We start from the raw sequence: 21,546 nt of genomic DNA, 5'->3' as shown, positions 1-21,546 counted from the left end.
GCTCATTCGGACTTTATTTTTAACTAATTATATCTGGCTTTGTGAATTTTTATTAATTTCACTTTTCATTGCTGTCTGATGAGTTAAGTCATGAAAACCATCAGATCAGAAAGTATAAATTTTTAAATTATTTACTTTTATTTTTTAATTTTTTTTGTAGAGTCAGGGTTTTTCCATGTTGCCCAGGCTGGTCTCAACCTCCCAGGTTCAAGCAATCCTCCCCCCTCGGCCTCCCAAAGTGTTGGAATTACAAGCGTGAGCCACTAAGCCTAGCCTTAGAAAGTATAAACTGTTTAACATTATTTCCTCATTGTTATAGACAGATGTTCAACTTTAAGTGTTTCATAATAAAGTGACTCAGTGACGAAGCAGGCCCAGTCTACACCAGTCACTTGTTGAACTGTTACATGAGATTTATGCAAAATTATGAGGGGGCAGGATGGTAGGCAGGAATAAACCTTTATGAAAAAGATGGCTAAAGTCAAAAGGTAAATGTGAATCTTATACACTTTTCCCTTCCAGTTTAAGCTGTGAGTTGGGAAAATAAATACAAGGAACGTTTATCGCCATTTATTCCAAGTTTAGGTGGTTTAGAGGAAAGAGTTCACCAATTTAAATCAGCCTGTGGTAGGTGTTTTTGTGGTAAGAGAAAGAAGTTAAAAGTTAACAGGACAGAACAGTAAGACCTTGCCCTTATATAGCACTCTTACCTCCCAAGTACTTTCACATAATGTTATCTCATTTTTTTAATCAAGAAATCACTTTAAGATATGAAGGGCAGATATTATTACTAAGCTGATTTTGCAAGCGTGCATAGAGTCTATGAAAATTGCTTATGGCCACACAGCTATTCAGTGGGTAGGCATAGAAAAAAAAAAAAACTCATTAATTAAATTTAACTCTAACACTAGACAGTTTACCATTGTAACAGGACCATATATGACACTTTACACTATAAAGCCAAAAGAGTTTAATTCTATAGTCTGAGAGCAGTTCCATTACTATTATAAAACATGTAGTATAACATGTTCAGTTTCACCTACATTATTTATAGGTCCTTTAAGCAGTAACAAGAATTTCTTCCAAGAAAAAATTGAGCATATGATGTTTTTGCTGAAGCTTTTAATTTTTATTTTTAAACAATTAAATTTTTTTTAACCAACACCCTGAGAAGTATTGCTGCAGCTTTTCAAAACATGGCCTAACTATACTTAATGTGTCAAATTCAATTTCTGATTCTGCAAGAGAAGAATTCTTTGAGCACACCCAAAATTTATTCCACTTAAAGCTCCTATTTAGTATTTCACGTGGGCAAACCTCAGGGTGACAAAGAGTGACCTGATGGGTAGACAGGACTTGCTTCGTGGTGCCAATGGCACTCCAAGAACCACAAATAGCCGAGGCAACTGGAAGGCAGGCAGAAAAGCATGCAAGACCTTGCAGGTATCAGCCAAAGGGAAGGCAAACAGCAAGCAAGTCAGAATGTCTGGAAATCAATCGTGTGGTGCAATCATATTCTACTTTTCTGGTTACTGTTTCCAATTTTTTTTTTTTTTTTTTTTGAGACAGAGTCTCACTCTGTCACCCAAGCTGGAGTGCAGTCGTGCAGTCTCGGCTCACTGCAACCCCTGCCTCCTGGGTTCAAGTGATTCTCATGTCTCAGCCTCCCGAGTAGCTGGGATTACAGGCATGTACAACCACACCTGGCTAATTTCTGTATTTTAGTAGAGGTGGGGTTTCACCATGTTGGCCAGGCTGGTCTCGAACTCCTGACCTCAGATGATCCAACCGCCTCAGCCTCCCAAAGTGCTGGAATTACAGGTGTGAGCCACCACGCCCGGCCTTTACTGTTTCCAATTTTAAGTAATACTGACTTGATCTTTCTGAATATCAGCTTCCACGAGAAGATGATTAAATGATTATTTGAAGATGAAATAAAGGATAAAAGAGATAATTAAATTTAAAACTATTCATAATAACTGACTGCATTACTCTAACCCATGATAAATAAACATAACAATTTTCACTAAAGAATGTTCTATTATTAGATATTTTTTTAAAAAAAGGAAGTCCGGAAAAAAATAAAATTCTTAAAGCTTTAGTGGTTTAAATATCACACTGGCCACAACACAAAAGAAGGAAAGTGCCACCATTACCAGAAACTTTATGCTGTAAGAGAGAAACAATGGAAAGAAATCCTCTCCATTCTCCCAAGGACAGTTCACTGGGCACTGGCTCCACTGCACAATCAAAGAACTTTTCCTTACCAGCACAGCTGCAAACTCACACAGGGACTTGAAAAAGTAAAATCCATTCACATGCTCTCCATTTTTATGCTTCTCACTCTCTCACTTGTCAACAATATATAGAGATTACACACTTGAACCAGAGCTGACAACCTGCATATGACACATCAGAGGCTTAAATCCAACACATTTTTCTCTCCTAATTACTTTTTCAAATGAGTGTTACTAATAAAGTAAATAAAAAATACTTAAAGATGTAAGCAAGATAGGTCTAATAAACAGCATGATTGTGTACTTGTGCACAGAGAGAAATACATTTTAGGGCTTAATTTCCTCAGTCTTCATTTAAGCAAAATGTCTAAGAAAACACTAAAAGTTATTCCTGAATTAAAAACTGTGAATGTTTACTTTGCTGTCTGGTTCTTATCTCTAGAATGACCCCCTCATCGCTATTAATGATCACATATTAAAGGGTGCGGTATCTTTTTCATTGTTATAGACATAGGGAGGGTGACTATCAGGGAAGTTCAAATCCAGCTGGCCAAATGTCACGTTGTTCACTGGCCTCTGCATTGGCCCATTTCCCCTGATTCTGAACAATCCTTTCTGGTCACAACACTATGAGCACTAAGTTCCATACCCAAGCCACCCCCAACTATCAGAGAACTCCTTTCCAAGGAAAGAAGCCCTTCCTTCAGCCTCTCTTGGAACATCATCTCTAGCCTTTCCCGATGGTTTCCTGCTGCTCACTGTACCCTTCAAACTTTAACTCAAAATTCCCTTTCAGGTAGTATTTGAATTTGGTCCAGGGAAATGAGTTCTCCTTTACAGAACGTTCTAGGCAACCTTATAAATTAGTGTGATGGAACTGTTTTAGGTGCTTTCATGCTATCACTTTCATCCTTACTAGAACTCTATGACCTAAATTATCAACCCGATTTTAAGAAGAAACTGAGGCTCAGAGTTAGAGGGCACGAAAGCCAGAATTTAAGCAAAGACTCTTTTCCCTTACTCTGAATTTCCTATGCACGTTTTTATTGTCTCTGTCAAACTATTTCACTGTTAAATTTTTTTTGTAGCTATTTGTGTACCTGTGTTAAGAGGCTTTTGTATCTTTATTGGACTAAACATACTATTGGCACCAACTGAACAAGGTTTTTTTTTTTTTTTTTTGAGACAGTCTCACTCTGTCACCCAGACTGGAGTACAGTGGTGCGATCATGGCTCACTGCAACCTCTGCCTCCTGGGTTCAAGCAATTCTCCTGCCTCAGCCTCTCAATATCTGGGACTACAGGCACATGACACCACACCCAGCTTTTTTTGTATTTTTAGAAGAGACGGGGTTTCACCATGTTGGCCAGGCTGGTCTCGAACTCCTGACCTCAAGTGATCCACCAACTGAACAGTTAGAGACTAATAAGCAACTCCAGTAGTCCACTCTAATCCACAGGAGACACATTCCAAAACCCCCAGTAGATGCCTAAAACCCCAGATAGTACCGAACCCTGTATAGTCATGCACTGCTTAACGATGGGGATACTTTCTAAGAAACGAGGCAGTGCTGTGGAACATCATGGAGTGTACTTATACAAACCTAGATGGAACAGCCTACTACACACCTGGGCTCTATAGTAAGCCTATTAATCCTAGGCTACAAACCTGTACAGCATGTTAGTATACTGAGTACTGTAGGCAACTGTAACATGACAACTATTTATGTATCTAAACATACATAAACACAGAAAAGGTACAGTAAAAATACTGTATAAGATATAATATTATGGCACCACCATCATATATGTATGGCCCCCTTGTTAACTGAAATATTGTTATGTGGTTCATTACTGTATGACTATGTTTTATCCTATACATACATATCTACAATAAAGTTTAATTTATAAATTACACACAGCCAAGAGATTAACAATAATAGAAAAATAGAACAATTATAACAGTATCCTGTAATAAGTTATGTGAATATAATCTTTCTTGCTCTCAACATGTCTTATTGTACTGTACTCATCCCTCCTCTTGTGATGAAGACAGGATAGAGCAGCAAGGCACAAGGTTTCATCACACTACTCAGAACAAGGTGCTATTTACTTATTTGAATTGTTTATTTTTGTAATTTTCCATTTAATATTTTTGGATCATAGGTGGCCACAGATAACTGAAACAGTGGAAAGTGAAACTGTAGACAACCAGTGACTACTGTGCTTTCAACTCTATGCTGAAAAATGCATTCATTTTACACTGAATTTTAACATTTACTGATCCATTCCCCAGTTCAGTCTATCTCCCCATCTCTCTTCTGCAGTTAGCCCATTCAGCACCACTGCCAATTAGTGGGGAAAGGCCTAAACCTCAAGCTTTTTAATACTTATTAATTACATGAAAAGTGTGATGTTAGAAGGAAGGTAAATTAACATCTAAAATAAGGGTTTAATACTGTATGTGGACTATGTACAATGTCAGAAATAATCAGGAGTTTGCTGTGTTAAGGAACATTCACCTCATTTGGGTAATTCAAAGAATTAGCTGCTAGAATGACCTGGTGCCACTGAGGCTAAGGTGTTTAATAATCACACTGGGCGCCTCAGTGCCTACCTGGAATGCTGTGGTGAGCCTGGCCCTTCAAAGATCCATATGTCTTCCCTGCCCATTCTGCTGCTCCTGTGTGTCTCCTGCCTCTTCTGTAAGCCCCTCTCTTCTTTTCCTCTCAAACATTTCCTTCTCTCCTCTCTCTCGTATCATCACTGCACAGAGGGGTCTTTGCTTCAAACACAGACTAAGCAATCACTGCATGTTTTTAAAAACTGTCCCTTCCTCACTGTTGGAGTAATGAAATGGTGAAAGGGCCTGGCCTTTTCCTGACCTTCAGCATGGAAACATCTTTAAGGCTCATTTCCAAAGGGAGTTTGACATACTTCCCAGTTTTCTGGATGCCACAAAAACTCTGCCACGGAGTGCTGGACCTATCTCATAGCCTCCTTTGTAAAATTAGGGGGTTGAAACTACAACAGCACTTCCCAAAGTGGATTCTGAAGAGTATCAGTCCCTCCTCCAGAAAGATTTTCTAGTTAACTAAGTTTACAAAATTTCTGAATATCCTCTTCCTTTGGAGAATCACGTTGCATAAAAGCACATTAAAGGCTTTGGAGTCTTTAAGGAAATTCTTTTAATCAAGCATTCCCCAAACTTATTTGACCACAAAATCCTATTCTCCTATTATACTTATTCACATCCTGATTAATTAGTATTATGGAGCAAACTCTTGAAAATGCTGCACTAGAGGCACATTAAGGCCCAGTAAAGTGTAATTGCTTTATAATTCTGATTAAAACCCAACATTTAATAACTCCAAAACACTACGATGGATTTCTATAAAGTAACCGTGAAAATCAGTCTCAATATAACACATTTTCACCTGTTAGCAGTTATGTTACTTTGAAACCTAAGAAATTTTATATCTAGATTATTTCTTAGAGGTAATTCAATTAGTGGAATACTACATTCGGAAGTAATTGTCTCTATCTCTGTTTATTAGGCAAAATGTTACCGAACACAACCTTAATTTGAGAATAACTGTACAGGGAGTTCTAAACCACTGAAACAGAAGTTAATTACCAGTAATCACAGAAATAGACACATTCCAAGTGTCTGAAAAGCGAACACCTAAAGTCAACTTTCTTTCTCTGGTTAATTTCCACACCTGAGCAATGTTCCTATAGATGAAAAGGCTCATATATAACTCACTTGAAAACTTTTGATAAGAAACATGTTAAGAGTTGTCTATCACTGTAGAATGCCAGATGCAGGGAGTAGAGAAGAGGTGAGTTTCCCAGTACTTTCCCCTCTGGCTCGAAGAGCTTTTCACTAATTTCACTCCCCTGTCACCTCCTACCTTCTTGCTACTCTGCTGACAACAGTAATTTATCTCATGCTCAGGAATCTTCTGTCCTCAAATTTTATAGCCACCGAACAAATTCCCCCTCCCTCTTCTTTTGTAAATGATTCACAATGCTTAATAGAGTGGGGTGTATTCTTATATTCAGTCAGTAAGTGGTCATATATAATAGGTGACATCCTGTGGCCTAGAACTGCTTTCAGGTACTAGAAAATAAATTATTAGCTTTCTAAGGGAGAAATTCTTCCCAAATTTGGTTTAACTAAAATGGTAACTTCCAACTTGCAAGATACTCTATAGGATTTCATGTTAAAGTAGTGGATACTAAGGTAACTGCACAGTGAGAAAAAGGTAAAACTTATCAGGTGATGAAGGGTGAACAGCAAGGAGGCACAGGGAAGTGCTATGTCAAAAATAGTCAAAACTGTTGCATAATGACAGAGCTGAGATAAACTATACCTTTGACCCACATTGTTCCTTTATTGTATCTAAGATTGCTTTGGTTTCAACAGCATACATCAAGTACATTTCTTCTCTTCTAATTCTCAACACATTAGTTTTAAAAGGCATATAAAATGTTCAGGTTAGCATATCAAGTGAAAAACCACACTACATAGGGCATATCCATGAACCGATTTATAAAAAACCATACAAATGGACCAACCTAGCACCTACTTGCTCCAGTTAAAAAGAAAAATATTCTCCCTCACCAGGCTTCTAGTAGGAATTGTTATAAAATACCGACTTAAAAAATAATAAAAAAAAAATACGTGGCTGTAATCCAATATAAATGCTTTAAAATCTTATACAATTGATAAGACGCAAGTAGCATAAAAGAGGGTATTAGAGGAAAGTGAAGACATACTTGGATTTTTCAATAAATTAACATCCAGAAGCAGCACATACCAAAAGAACAATAACCAGGTAAAATTTGAAATTCTTTTTTTTATCTTTTTGAAAATTATTTTAAGAGATAAAATGTCTTAAAGTAAACCTATACAATTAAGGATCATAATAAAAATAATAAATGCTGAAGTATAATGTGACTCTCAAGCTTTAGTTACTTTTGCTAAACTCTGAGACTATATTGATCACCAAAAACTTTTTTTTTTTTTTTAAAGAGATGGAGTCTTACTATGTTGTCCAGGCTGATCTTGAACTCCTGGGCTCAAGCGATCCTCTCACTTCAGCCTCCCACTTCAGTTCCCTTCAGTAGCTGGAACTACAGGCATGCACCACCACACCTAGCTGAGAGGATGTATATTTTATCATCAATTGCTAAATATATATGACACTAATCTCTGAACTTGTTGGGCCATTCTCATTTAGCTACATTCCCATCATTTTCCCTGTGAGAATTAAGGTTAGAAAAACATTGCAAGGACTACCCGCATGATAGTGGTTGGATTTGTCACCTCTTATTTGAAAAAGCACATACCTAAAAATGGATGTGAAGATTCCCTGAAATAAACTGGTGTTCACTGTCCAAACCTACCCTGAGCAATTTGAAGCCCACAGTTTGGGACTATAGGTTTAGTTTAAAACAATCATAAACATATAATCAGAAACACACAGTACTATCACTGGGTTTATTCAATACTCAATACAAAGTCTCATTTCAAGAGAGATAACCCCTGTTTAAGAAGTAGGATACTGATAATAAAATAATTCTTAAATCAACTACTGCCATGACTTGCATTACTAAGCATAGCTCCTGGCACATAGTAGGCACTCAAAAATCTATTAATAAATGAATCACTGACCAACCTTAGATAGGTTACTCAACTATTCTATTAACATTAACTTTCTATATATAAAGGTAGGCCTTCTCTGGTCTCATTTTCACAATAAGTCTTTGGATTGATTAAGGCACTCTGAAGCTGACATCAAGACAATCAGAAATAAGATCCTTCCATTTCATGCAAAAGTCACATAGAATATATCATATTTCCCATGTTGAGACTCACTTGCCTTGAATCTTAAATATCATTTCCTCCAGAAGGAGTCTCCCAATTTTTCCCTGCCTTGAAGACATTATTGCCCTTGGGTTATTAACTCTCCCTGAATGCTTTATTTTTAATTTGTAGCACACACCACAACAGTCATTAAATAACATTTGTAAAATATTTGTCTTCTGTTCTGGACTTCGCGTATCCTGAGGTGAAGGTCATCTGGACTTTGTTGATTGACTTCCTATTTCTTGCAACTAGAAGTGCCTGCACATGGCTGTTCAGTAAATATTTATTCAAGCATTTATTTGAATATTTATTCAAATGTTCATAAATTTATTCATTTATTTATGAAAACTGAAAAACAAAAAGTCAGCCAATAGTGTCTCTTCAATGTACTCAATAAAAGCGTAGAAAGCAAGGGAGGAAACATTAGGTCAACAGAAGTCTAGTGTTCAGAACATCATTCTGTTCTCAATATGAAACTGAGAAAACAGTTTTTTCCGTGGCAGTAATAGTGATTAAAAAAAAGTATGTATCTGTGTACTGTCTTATAACTCTAAAAACACTGATATGACATGTTGGTCTTATGACTGAAAATATCAAAAAAGTTCATATAGAACTCTCCGAGGATCTAAACGAAGTTTTTAAAGAGTTGTGACAGGTATAAAACCCATTTAACCTGAAAGTCTTTATAAATGACTTAGAGACTATTTGAGAATTTTTTTAGTGTTCACCACATAATATTCTGTCAACAAACTAGCTGGAATGAAGTCCTTGTTTTTTTTTAAAGTTTCAGAGCACTAAAACAGATGCCAATTCCAAACAAAATCTTTGGGCACTGTGGACTATAGTAGCCCTATTTTCTTGAGAGACAATGGAAGGCAACACGAGAACTTCTGCTAATTGCCAAAGGGACTTCCCAGGGATTGTTGGTAAGATGACCCATACCTTTGAGGTTCCAAAGTAAACTTCCACAACTTTTCAAAAGGAGCATAATCTTTAGAATTCTAAGAAGATGAGAGTGGAAGAGAGATGTCTATTTAAATAATAAACTCAAATGCTCTTTAATGATTAAAAAAGTTTTTATATCAACTTTCTATGACTATATAAAAATTCATAAACAGAAAGACCACAGGGTAGATCCAAATCTAGGCAAATATTATAGTAATGGAAGTATCACAGTTTGCAAAAGTCTATGACAGAGCAGTGGGTTAACTGGGACTTGTATGGGTTCCCATTATTTGCCTTGTAAAAAAATAATCTTACTTAAAACAACTCATTCATTTTAGAGGCCATGACTACCTTGTGCAATAAGTTAAGTAGCTTATACTTAATCCTATATGACTCTTGAATTCCAGAATAGGACAGGTTAAAGCCAAAAAAATACCCTGAAATAAAGTGAGCAAAACAAAATACTAGATTTTTAGAAGATTTTGTTCCATCTCTCTAATGAGTTCTATTTGGAAATTTGAGTTTGCAATAATATATTATCTTACAGCCCCATCAAATTTGATGAATGCCAAAGCATTTTGATATACATTATCTAATCTGATTCACATAATCGTTCTGTGAAATACACAGGCCAGGAATTTTACAAAGAACATGAGGTTTCAAGAGGTTAGGTTTCTTGACCAGGGATCGTAACTCAGAAAGTAGAAGAACCAGGACTGGAAAAGCTTCAGATCCCTAGACCACTGCTGTTTCTAAACAAGTATATTATCCTGGCCCCTCCCAAGCTGCTGCTCATTCTTATCCCTCACCAAAACAAGCAATAAGATAGCAGTACCCTTAGCTTCAAGTACATCAAGTGATGTAAAACATTTCCCTAAACATGATCATATCCCCATTATATCCCCATATAATGTCAAGTCTTAGAAACCTTATGAAATTATATTTATTATTCTTGGTCTGGTATCCAGCTTGCATAGAGAGCATACCTTTCTTTGTATCATAAAAGAAAAATAAATATGTTTTTTCCTCCTATAAAAGAACAGGGACCTTCCTGATAAGCATCGGAATCACTAAATCCAAGTTGTTCCAGTCTATTCTAGTGTGAGGTTAGGGCTGAAAAGTGAGATAAAATCTATCTTCCCTATTTGAGGATAATGAGATGAAACCTCAAGATGAAAGAAATGTCGTTAACTACTGAATGGGAGAAAGAGTGAGAAGTTTTAAACTTTTTTTTTTAAATGAGTGACTTGATGTTCTGAAGGAGGAAAAGTTCTTTTTTTTCTTTTTTTTTCTTTTTAATAGAGTCTCGCTCTGTTGCCCAGGCTGGAATGCACTGGCGTGATCTCGGCTCACTGCAACCTCCACCTCTCGGGTCCAAGTGGTTCTCCTGCTTCAGCCTCCTGAGTAGCTTGGATTACAGATGCATGCCACTACACCTGGCTTATTTTTGTATTTTAGTAGAGATGGGGTTTCACTATGTTGGCCAGACTGGTCTCAAACTCCTGACCTCAGTTGATCCGCCAGCCTTGGCCTCCCCAAGTGCTGAGATTATAGGTGTGAGCTACCAGGCCCAACCAAGAGTTCAATTCTTGATGTAAAAATACTGTAAGTATCTGCAAATCCTAGAGTTTAATAGGGAAAAAAAATCAACATAAAGTTCTTTGACTCCAAAAATCTTGTTTTCTTATCTGTAATATACACTGTGCTATTGCATTTGCACAGTATGAAAGTTAAAGATAGAAAGCCTTATCAAGTAAGTGCCACAGAACGTAAGGGTCAAAGCAAGATTGACCCATACAACAAGCCTAACTCTAATCTTTGGGAGTAAACACTTGACTTTCTTCTATAAAGTCAGCCTTGTTCTTTTAAGTCAGTGGTTTTCACCCTTGGATGCACATTAGAATGAGTTTCTAAAAAATACTGGTGTCCCAGTCCTGCTCCAGACTAATGAAATCAGAATCTCTGAGAGTTCAGAAACTGGCTGGTTCTAGGGTTCAGCTGAAATGGAAAGCCTCTAGTCTAAGTGCTGTCCAGTTTCAAATATGATGTCAACATGACGGCACTGTCATATTTTCCTATGGAAGAAATATTCATAAGACCAGGATTAACAGTCACAATAGCCAGAAACATCAAAATTTTACAAGCTGAATGAGTTTATTATTTGGATATAGGTGATATTCTTAAAGTTAGTCAAATACTATAGTTAAATACTAACCATTAAAAAAAGCTTATAATAACTATATAATGCTCATTTCATTGGCTTAGGTATTAAACATTATTTAAAAATATATCCTCTACTGAGTAGTCACCCATTTTGTAAAATAATTGATTTTTGGAATTTTCCCACAGCTGTAAGTAAGAAAAGGCAAATAATGAAACCAGAAATACAAGACACCCTATTACACAGGTATACACAATCAGTTCAACAGGGAGTTTCCACTGCTCAGAGGACAAAGGACTTCTCAGAAACATTACTGCAATCGTATTGCTCATTTCTTACTCAACACAGTACTACTGAAAAGGATGTTGCTATGTTCCCACCTTAACTGCCTTATGTGTTGTTCCTGTGACAGCTGGAGTCAACAAAGATAAGTTTGGCTTCTGGAAAAACCAAAATACCGATCTTCTTTATTTTTAAACTTGCTCTAAAATTCTTCCATATTATCTGATTCTAAGAATTTGGCAACAGATGCATATTAAAGTTAGAGAATGAGTAACTAAACCTGGTCTCAATTGTATGTTTAAGCAAATAGAACAATAAAAACAAGTTGCATCACATTCAAAGGAGGCTTACACTAAAATTTTGAGACAAAAAATCGCAAGCAATCTAAAATAGATTTAATATGCTAATCAACCTAAGTGGCCTAGCCAGGAAAATACTTAGGATTCCAATTTTATGAGACGTCCAAATTTAGAGGAATTTAATAGCTGCTACACTAAGGATAAGGAAACATTAAAGGTTAGAGAAAAATTTTGATTTTGTGTTTCTACCTCTTGGTCAGTGAGTTGTAACCAAATATATAACCAGGGAGTAGCATAAACTTACATGATTTATTGTAGATTGAACAGCCTTTACATAATGGTTTAGTTGCCGATCCATTGTAGCAAATTCAACCATTGCCTTGTCCATACTATATTCACTACTCACTTCAGCTGAAAGAAAAAAAAATTGCAATTATTATTTTCCACTTCAAATGCCATATCTGGAAAATGTTGCATCAATATAATCTACATCAGTCAATGGTCTAAATAATTTTGTGCAGTTATTACATCTTTTAAAAAACCTCCTCACCATACGGTGCTTCATTCAAAATTCTAAGAATACACTCAGTAGAAGACAGCTCAAAGGCAGTGGTAGGCTGGAAAGAAGAAAAGACTTGTATTCAGGAGTTCTAGGCTGTGCCCTTACTTATATGATCTTAAATCAACCAACCAACTATACCTCTCGCAGCCTCAGTTCCCTCATCCATTAAGCAGCTCAGTCTTATATCTGCTGCATAAACTGTGAAGGATTGTTAAAGGTCAAATAGGGAAGATTCTCACTTTTAATAACGCTGAGCTAGATTACTTGGACCAATCTTCCTAATGAAAACAACCAAAGACAGCAGCCGGGCACGGTGGCTCACGCTTGTAATCCTAGTACTTTGGGAGACCGAGGCAGGCAGATCACTTGACGTCAGGAGTTCAAGACCAGCCTGGTCAACATGGTGAAACCTCACCTCTATTAAAATACAGAAATTAGCTGGAAATTGCTTGAACCCAGGAGATGGAAGTTGCAGTGAGCTGAGATCATGCCACTGCACTCCAGCCTGGGCAACAGAGTGAGACTCTGTCTCAAAAAGAAAAAAAAGAAAAGAAAGAAAGAAAGAAAAAAGAAAACAACCAAAGATATCAGATACAGCAGGAAAAAAAAAAATCTTAAAAAAAAGAGTCACAAGGTAGTAAGAAATAACCAGGGCAAAATCTAGAATAAAACAAAAATGAGAAGTGGGGCAACAGAATGCCAAAGTCACATACTATCCCACAGTAAGCTGAGATCTCAACTCTTTGTATAAAGATGAACCAAAAGTAATCTCTCACTGCTCCCTGGGACCAAAGGGAGGTTAGCCTTGGCCATGAAGCAGAACAGGGAAAAGGGAAGAGAAAACAAACTTGTTTCAGAAAAACTGGCCATAAGGCAGTCCTCCTGGATTTGCAGCAGGCTGGGTTCCCCTAACCAGAGTGATCCAGAGACCCCAGTCTCTGACGTTGGTGGGAGGTGGTCTCTGGCAGATAGTACTCACAGGTGTCTGGCAGAAGCAAATATAACTATCATCTGGAGAAGACACTCTTAATCTAGGTGTCAAATAATCCCTACATATAATTTTTAAGAATGAGCAGATCACAGGAGAAAAGGCTGAAACAAAAATAAATATAAAAACAAACAGAAAAACCTTACATACCTATAATACACAAGAAAACAAGCCACTAAGAATAACAGTCAGCAGAAACAGATCCACAAATATTTCAGTTATTGTAACTATTTATATTAGTCAGAATAAGAAACAACTATGTTTACTATGTTTAAAAAATTATAATATCCTCAGGGAACAGGAGTCTATAAAAAGGGACTAGCAAATTAGAAAAGCAAGGTAATATTATTAAAAGTGCTTTTAAATTGTTTCTTCAAGCTCTAAACGTAATTTAATAGATTAGGAAAAGATAGTTAACAAAGGATCCTAAAAATTTCAACTAAAAACTTTGAATTTAAGATAACTAAATGAAAAGAAAATAAAGCTTTCTTTAATCACATTTGGGAATGAACCTACTCAAAGACTCTCCATTCAAAGACTCTCCATTCAAATACCTTAGTGCAGACAAATGTCGTTTTTCTTTTCTACTCTGAAGAATAATACCACAGATCATTCCAAAGTCATGAAATAATGTAAAGTCCATCCACATTTGGCTTTTAAAACATATGCTTTAATTTTACAATAGTTACTTATAAGCATATTTCATAGACTGTCTCCTGGGTTAACATGCTTCTGGTAGAAGACCCTTCAGCTTTTACTATCCAGGCAGCACAGAATATACATATATCTCAATGTAAGTTTGGGGGTGGGGGAGGGTGTAATGTTTACATAAAGAAAAATTTGTATTTACATTTCGCAAATTAAATATATGTTTAACAAAATGGTGCATGAGAAAAGGCTCAGGTCATACTCCAAATAAAACTGTTAGACTATTAGAGTCACAGTTTGTTGTTCTGAAAATTTCTGAATGTCAACAAAATGGACATACTGCTTGGTAGCAACATAAATATGTTGCCATATATACAGCAACTGTTTGTTAAAAGTCATATTGTTTCATGATAAAGAAGTGAATTTTAAACAATTTACAACTTAATGTAATGGATGTTTTGTAATGTATTTAGGCATTTTACTGTACTTAGTTACATTTCAGTACATTGATTAGGGGTTTTAGTTAACCTATATTTTTTCCATTTAAAATAATGAAAAATAGACTACTGGTTTCACACCAGCCTTATCTAGTTAAAAGAAAGTATTGTTTCATTTTGTTTTCCTTAATGGATCAGTATATTTTATGAGTATTAGATTCGGATACTGAACTGGTCAAAAAAGTGGGTAAAGCTGGTAACCTGAACAAAGACTAACAGGATAAACTGCTTTTCCAAAATTCTGATTATTAGAGGCACCCCAGACAAAACAGACACTCACTAAAGTATCTGTTGGGAGCAAAAGTCTGAAGCATAAGAAATGAAAGTCTGTAAGGGGCTTAAATCAGTGGAAATAGATATAATGTTAGCAATCTCCCTCTGGGATTAAACAAGTTAATTTTCAAAAGCATTCAGAATATACCTAAGATATTCAAAATGCTATAGAAAAGCTGCAAAATGAAATAAATGAGGTGATAGTTCTCATTAACAGGGTCCCATATATGCTAGTAAGACCTGAGACAGATAGTAACCTGGTTCAAAGCCAAAGAGACCTTCCTGCAAAGGAGGAAATGGGCAAGGCTTGGGTCAGTTTTGATGGCATGAAGCTTAAGGAAAGAATCTTAGGAGTCTAACTGGCTTACAGGCAGCCTCAGCTCAGGCTCCAGGGCCCAAGAATGTTGGGACAAGCTGCTAAAGAACACTAGTAAAGACTGGTGCAGCCCAAGCAACAAAGGGAACGGGGAACACCAGAAGAGATCAGGAAGGTAACTCTAAAAAGAACTGAGGATCACAGCACACCTGGAAGCAGCGCCCAGTCAGATAAGTGTAGTCAGAGGGTCTTTCAGCTGTAGCAGGAGGCTGAGAGACCAGAGTCCTACGAGGAGAACTAGAAGAGGCTCCCACAAGAGCATCCTGAAGACAGGTCATGAGAACGTCCATGTCAAGTAGCAACCTGCCACAGCAATTTTAAGATGATTTTTGTAATTCTTTTTTGTTCTTCTTGTTAACCTTTATTTCCCGACTGCAGTAATAACCTCTTGACTTTTGGAGGAGGAAACAAGGGATAAATGCAGAAACACAGAGTTAGTTACTAACTAAAAAGTTGCTGAGGGTTGGGGTGGTTGTGGAGGCACTGATCAGGCAGAGGCTCCCTGCTACTTGATTCCACAGTATATCTTCCCACCATCAAAACTCTCCCACTCTTTCACTGAAAGCCCTTTTTGAGAATATATATCAAATTAAATCCTACACATCCATCAAGGGCTGAGCTCAGGCCCCACCTAGAAGGATTTCCTCCTTCACCTAATTTGCCTTAACACCTATACTCTTGGTATCTTGGGACCATGATCAATCTTGCCTTTCTTATCTGCATTTGTTTCCTTTCACCAGAGATTTTAATCCATTTGAGGACAAGAAAGATGCCTTAGTGTTCTTAGAATCCAACAAAGAATTATAGCAACTCTTCAATATTCTTCTAAGGCCACTATATTTCATAAATCTGAAAATTAAACTTTCACCAAAATATAAATTGTCCTATCAAAGAGATTCAACTGAATTAAAAAGTAAAAGATGACATGTGATACAACTTCACTTGCCTATTTTATATTTTCATTGTGACTTTTCCATAGGAAAAGAGATGGCACCAGCACTGGGGTGGTGGGTAGAAATCACACAATGATGTTCAAATTCACAGAATGACGACTCCAGAGAGAAAAGCATTGCTGTACAACACTTCTGCAAGTCTGGCATTAGGGAAGTTTAGTGCAGATGATAAAACACGGAAAGTAATGACAATGATTACATATGTATATATAACAGCTGTAACTAACAATTAGGGAACACTATTATGTGCCAGCACTTCATACTTACATCAAATCTCAGGGCAACATAAGAGTTAGGTAGTTCTATTTCCACTTTACAAATGAGAAAACTGAAGCAACTTGCTCAAGGCCACAGAGATAGTTAGCAGCAGCGCCAGGCCTCCCACTCTGGCTTTCTAACTGCCAAGTCTGTACACTTGCCTACCTGTACAAAAAGGTATTTAAACACAAGGAGAAGGACAAGCACCTCCAACTCCTCCATGAATATCCAGGGAACAAACCTTCAAGTAGGAGAAAGCCAAAGACCCAGAGCCTCAGCTCAGCTCCCTTGGCGATCTGTTAGCATAAAACAACACTTCCAAGGAAGCCACTAGGCAATGCCACTCAGAGGCTATCAGACATGGTTCTGGAAAGCTCTTTCCAAATTCCTTAAGGAATCTGATAACAAAAAGAAAATGATTTTTCCCCTTTTTGAAGATTAATAAGCTTTAACATTGGTGAAAAGTGACCTTTCACATCAGCAAAGCTAATCTGAAGTGCTGTAAGAGCAACCAAGTCACTCAGAGAATGTTAGGAGAATAACTAAGTCAACTCCAGCTGCTAAGAGGTCAAGCTTGTACTAGGCCAAGAGCACTGGCAGCAAGAGAGATGAAAGCAGCTCCAGACTGACTACCAGGCAGCAAATGAAGAGCAGCAGGAGAGAAATGTTCAAGGGGAAGGGAGAGTACTGGAAGGTTTCACGTTGCAGAGTTACTTCTGAATAGAGCTCAAAGTTAAAAATCACTTTTATTAGCCACATATTTGACTCCCCCCACTCCCAGCCCTGCCAAGCGGAGTCTAGGAGGCTAGGAATATTCAAATTTCTTCACTGAGCCATTCTGTGAGCATTTATTAATTACAGCCAGCCCTTGCTTTCGTTAATCAAATGAACCTAAGTGATATATTTGAACATTCATTTACTAGCCAGTAAATACATGGAGAAGTATCACAGTGGGGCCTTGGTGACTCTGTGAGACCTGTCACCTGATACGCCAATTAAGAAACTGTTGCAAGAAGTTAGTACAATAACTAGTTATCCCCCTCCACTGCCACCCCACAAAATCAAGTCCAAAGGGCACAGATAATTCCTGGTTTACATAATAAAATTCTAGCTGTTTCTATAAGTATGCCAGTGCCAGGGTTGTCGTCCTATAAACTTGCATGCCTTTACCCAATGACTCCAGTCACAAGCACAATGCCAAATCACTGTGGACTGAAGTGTTATTCCAACCAAGAAGGGCTACTGAATTAAACCCATCCTGTAAAGATGGTTTCTATTTCATTTTGCTTTTTCCTATAGAGTGGCAAACCCTGGAAAAACAAAGAATGATTATCACTGAAGAAGGGCTTTTTTTTTTTTTTTTTTTTTTTTTAGAGTGAAATGCTCTAATACTTATATAATACAAAAAGTCTCTAAATGGGTGAAGTTGGCCTGCATATGATTGTCCTAAAGTCAAACAAACCTATAATTATGCAATCTAAGCAGCCACACTATTCATTAGACACGTCATCTGTTACTCAATGTCAAAACCCACTAACAGCAATATCATAACTACATTACTATTCTCTCTTTTTGAAGTGTTGAATAGGCATTAAAGTTATATGATCAACAAACATAAAGCAGAAATGGGTGATTTTGTGTTATAATCAAATTCAACTTAAAATTCATAAGACTTCAATGAGAAGATGATGATGAATGAGGAACAAATAAGTATGAAAGAATAAAAGCAATACTGGTTGTCTCAAATGTGAAAGACTAGGGGCAAAATGAAGGAGAAAGGATCATCTAAGAAAGGAAAAGAAGGGAGGGAACAAACTAGCTATTGTTATAGATGTAGACTCTCAAGCAAGACCAATTCCAGGTCCTTTGTGGCTAAGAGATGTAGGTAGTAAGCCTGTAGTAATACGGTCCGTATGTAGCACAGCATGGACTCATGAGTTTATCCAGCGCCAGTTCCAGCGTTGTCTAAGGTCTGTTCAGTATAATGCCATTTTCTAAGGCCACAGGTTAAAAAGCAACAGCAGATGAGGGAACAGAAGATTCTTTCTCTTGGCTTTCCCAAGTCCAGATGGGCATGGCTAACAGACCAATCAAACTTTCATTCCAGAGCAGCAACCAGTTCTGCAAGAAAGGGACAGAAGTGATGTGCTTTTTGACCAACTATTCTAAATAGGGCCCTTCCCTAACCACAGCTGCCCCATAGCTGTAGCCTAAGGCATGCACTGGAGAGAATCCCTGAGGCCCAGCCCGAGGCTTGGGAAGCAGAGATGAAACAGGTCCTGTAGTACATGGTACCCAGAGCAAAATAAGATCCCTCATCAACCACCAGGTCTTCAGTAGAACTGCCTTTAATGAACCAGACATGAAAATAAAGACACTTTCCCCACCTCTTTTCCCTATTACATCCATACACATTTATCTCTATACTACTTCATTACACTACCAGATACCATTTTGCTTTGCTCTGCTGTTTCCTATGATCTCAGCTACAAGGTCCTTTTCCAGAATCCTCCCTAATCTCCAGAACAGAACCAAACACTTCATACCTTATGAGTCCGTAAAACTTCTCTACCTTTACAACTGGGACACCTGTATGTGTGTCTGTGTGTATATGTGTATGTTAGGGAGGCACACCCTGAAGACAAATTTCTCCGACTTATTCCTTCCAACTTTATGTCCCTGATTCAACTGTATAGTTTTGCCCATGGCCAAGATGTTTCCTGAAAGTTGGTCCTAAACAATAACAATCGCAGAATCAGGTGTTTTTTATTCTACAAAGCCATGTACAGGCATGTCTGAACAGGAATACCACCAATTATATATAGTGGATTAAATTCAACTCCACACATTTTATTAGTAAAATACCAGGCTAAGACAAAGCAGACATTTAGTGTCCTTAAGGGGTTGCTGACTCCAATTCAACATGATTCATATACTCAGAAGACTCTGATAGATATTAAATGTCATAAAGTACATATGTCCATTTTGGCAAGGAGGAAGGAAGAAAAGGCGGCAAGGGATTGCCTGATTGTATTTTAAATTTCTTAGAATAAATGGGACGTATATTGGGAGATTTTACTTTCTGAAACAGAATATGAGTATTTCCTAATCCCTTCAAATTAAAACTTGATTTTTCTATATTTTGTAAATAAGGCATCTATTCTTTTTGGATAAAATAAAACAAATCACAGTATCAAGCATACCCCTGACCCCACCCACCAAAATGCAGCACACACACACAAAAAACCCTCTTCTCTGAAACTGTAACTCCAACTATCTCTAGCAACATACGCTATACATGCACCTACCTCTATGAGCGTGGTTGTGTGTGCGCATGCGCGCTGGGGGTGCCCTGGGAGCCTAATGTTAAGTAATCACATATTTATCAGGAGTTGAATTTAATGACTTACTTATGAGCAATATTTAATAGAAACTTGGTTACTTCTTACTATACTGCACTTTGAACTTGTAATTATTCCCCCACATATATATTAGTGTGGCAAAATTAAAACTGAATACATGGCTGGGCGCAGTGGCCCATGCCTGTAATCTCAGCACTTTAGGAGGCTGAGGTGGGTGGATCACCTGAGGTCAGGAGTTCGAGACTAGCCTGACCAACATGGAGAAACCCTGTCTCTACTAAAAATACAAAATTAGCCAGGCATGGTGGTGCATGCCTGTTAATTCCAGCTACTTGGAAGGCGGAGGCAGGAGAATCTCTTGAACCTGGGAGGTGGAGGTTGCGGTGAGCCAAGATAGCGCCATTGCGCTCCAGCCTGGGCAACAAGAGCAAAACTCCATCCCCAAAAAAACAACAACAACAACTGAATACACATTTTATAACTGCCACTCACTAGAAATCACAGTGAAGAGTTAGCAGTGCAAGATATAAGCTAGTAAGTGTCAGGGGTTCTTTACAAACACAGTGACTATGGGAGAAATCTTCAAGAAGTAGTCACCTTTATAGTTGCGTTTAGTTCACCCACCAACACAATTCCCTCATCACTGTGACACAGAAGAGCGACAATGTAATACAGTAACCAAAAAAAGCCAGCTCCGGAATTAGATTTCATTCAAATCTAGGTTTTATGAAATTACATGCTAGCTGTGTAGTTTTTGGCAAGTCATTTTACTCGAGTCTCAATTTCCTTTTATATATAATGGGTACAATAACAGTACCTACTTCAGAAAGCTGATATGAGGACCAAATGAGATAATGTAGGTAAAATGATCTGCACAGGGCCTGGCTCACATTAAGCACTAACAAAATATTTGTCATTATTATTATTACAGAATAGATAACTATTCTGCAAGTGTAATTAGTCTAAATACTGAAAGTGCTTTGCCCTTGGAACCAAAAGGTAGCAAGTGAAAACCATCTTCTTAGCTCTCTTAGCTCTCTGGGCTGTTTTTACTAACTTCTAAAGCATGAAACTGAACTCACGAGACTGCAATGCTCCATAAGAAGCTTTGTAAACACCATACCCCTCCCCCAAGTTCAGAAACTCATTTGCCCAGCAAATGCTTAGTGAGCACTCACCACATGTTAGGCAGAGGGGAAAAATGTTTTGAAGCAAGAAGAAGGGGCAGCTCACACTGCCTATAGAAAGAACAGGTTTAGCTGGTGAGGGCAAACTTGAACTGCGTCTTGAAGGATGAGTATGTGTTCATCAGATGTTCACCAGACTGGGGTAGAGGCTAAACAAATGCCTCACTCTTCTCCAGAGACTGCGTTAGAGTTAAAATGGTCAAACAAAAACACTTGGGAATGAAGAGAGGAGAAGGACATAGATTTTTAAGACAGAACAGATCTTCAAAGAGCACTGAGTTCGTGCCAGGCACTCTGCACCTACTACCTTATCCAGTCCTTTGTTACAACAACGTGAATTCAGTGTAATTAAACATACTGTAGAGATAAAGAAACAGATGCTCACAGACACTAAATCATTTGTCCCAGATGACATAGTTAATAAATGATGGAGTTATGACTGACCTCAAGACTGACAAAGTCAGCATGGAAGGCACATGCCAGTGTCTGGACTACTACACAGAAATCAGTAATACACCCTTCATGCAAAAGTCAGGGAGTAAAGAATAATCTGTTCTGTACCTAAAGGAATTCTCCTAAACATTACCTTCTTTTGGGAGAAAGTGAAAGAGAGACTGACTGACTGAAATAAATTGCTCTACCT

General features: G+C 37.6%; 1 protein-coding gene across 16 annotated transcripts in view; it reads right to left on the bottom strand.

Moving 5' to 3' along the window:
• The window catches only part of NSMCE2 (NSE2 (MMS21) homolog, SMC5-SMC6 complex SUMO ligase), a 271,125-nt gene that overhangs the window by 202,366 nt on the left and 47,213 nt on the right, over positions 1-21,546 (bottom strand). For all 16 annotated transcript variants that reach the window (XM_065519592.1, XM_065519595.1, XM_073999423.1 and 13 more), the window contains one exon: positions 12,104-12,210. In XM_065519592.1, the coding sequence (XP_065375664.1) occupies positions 12,104-12,210 (107 nt within the window). The remainder of the gene's footprint in view (positions 1-12,103; positions 12,211-21,546) is intronic.

The sequence above is a fragment of the Macaca fascicularis genome, chromosome 8, assembly GCF_037993035.2.
Source record: "Macaca fascicularis isolate 582-1 chromosome 8, T2T-MFA8v1.1".
Taxonomy (NCBI): Eukaryota; Metazoa; Chordata; class Mammalia; order Primates; family Cercopithecidae; genus Macaca; species Macaca fascicularis.
Note: the sequence above shows the minus strand (reverse complement) of the source record. Positions and strands in the feature narration are given on the sequence as shown.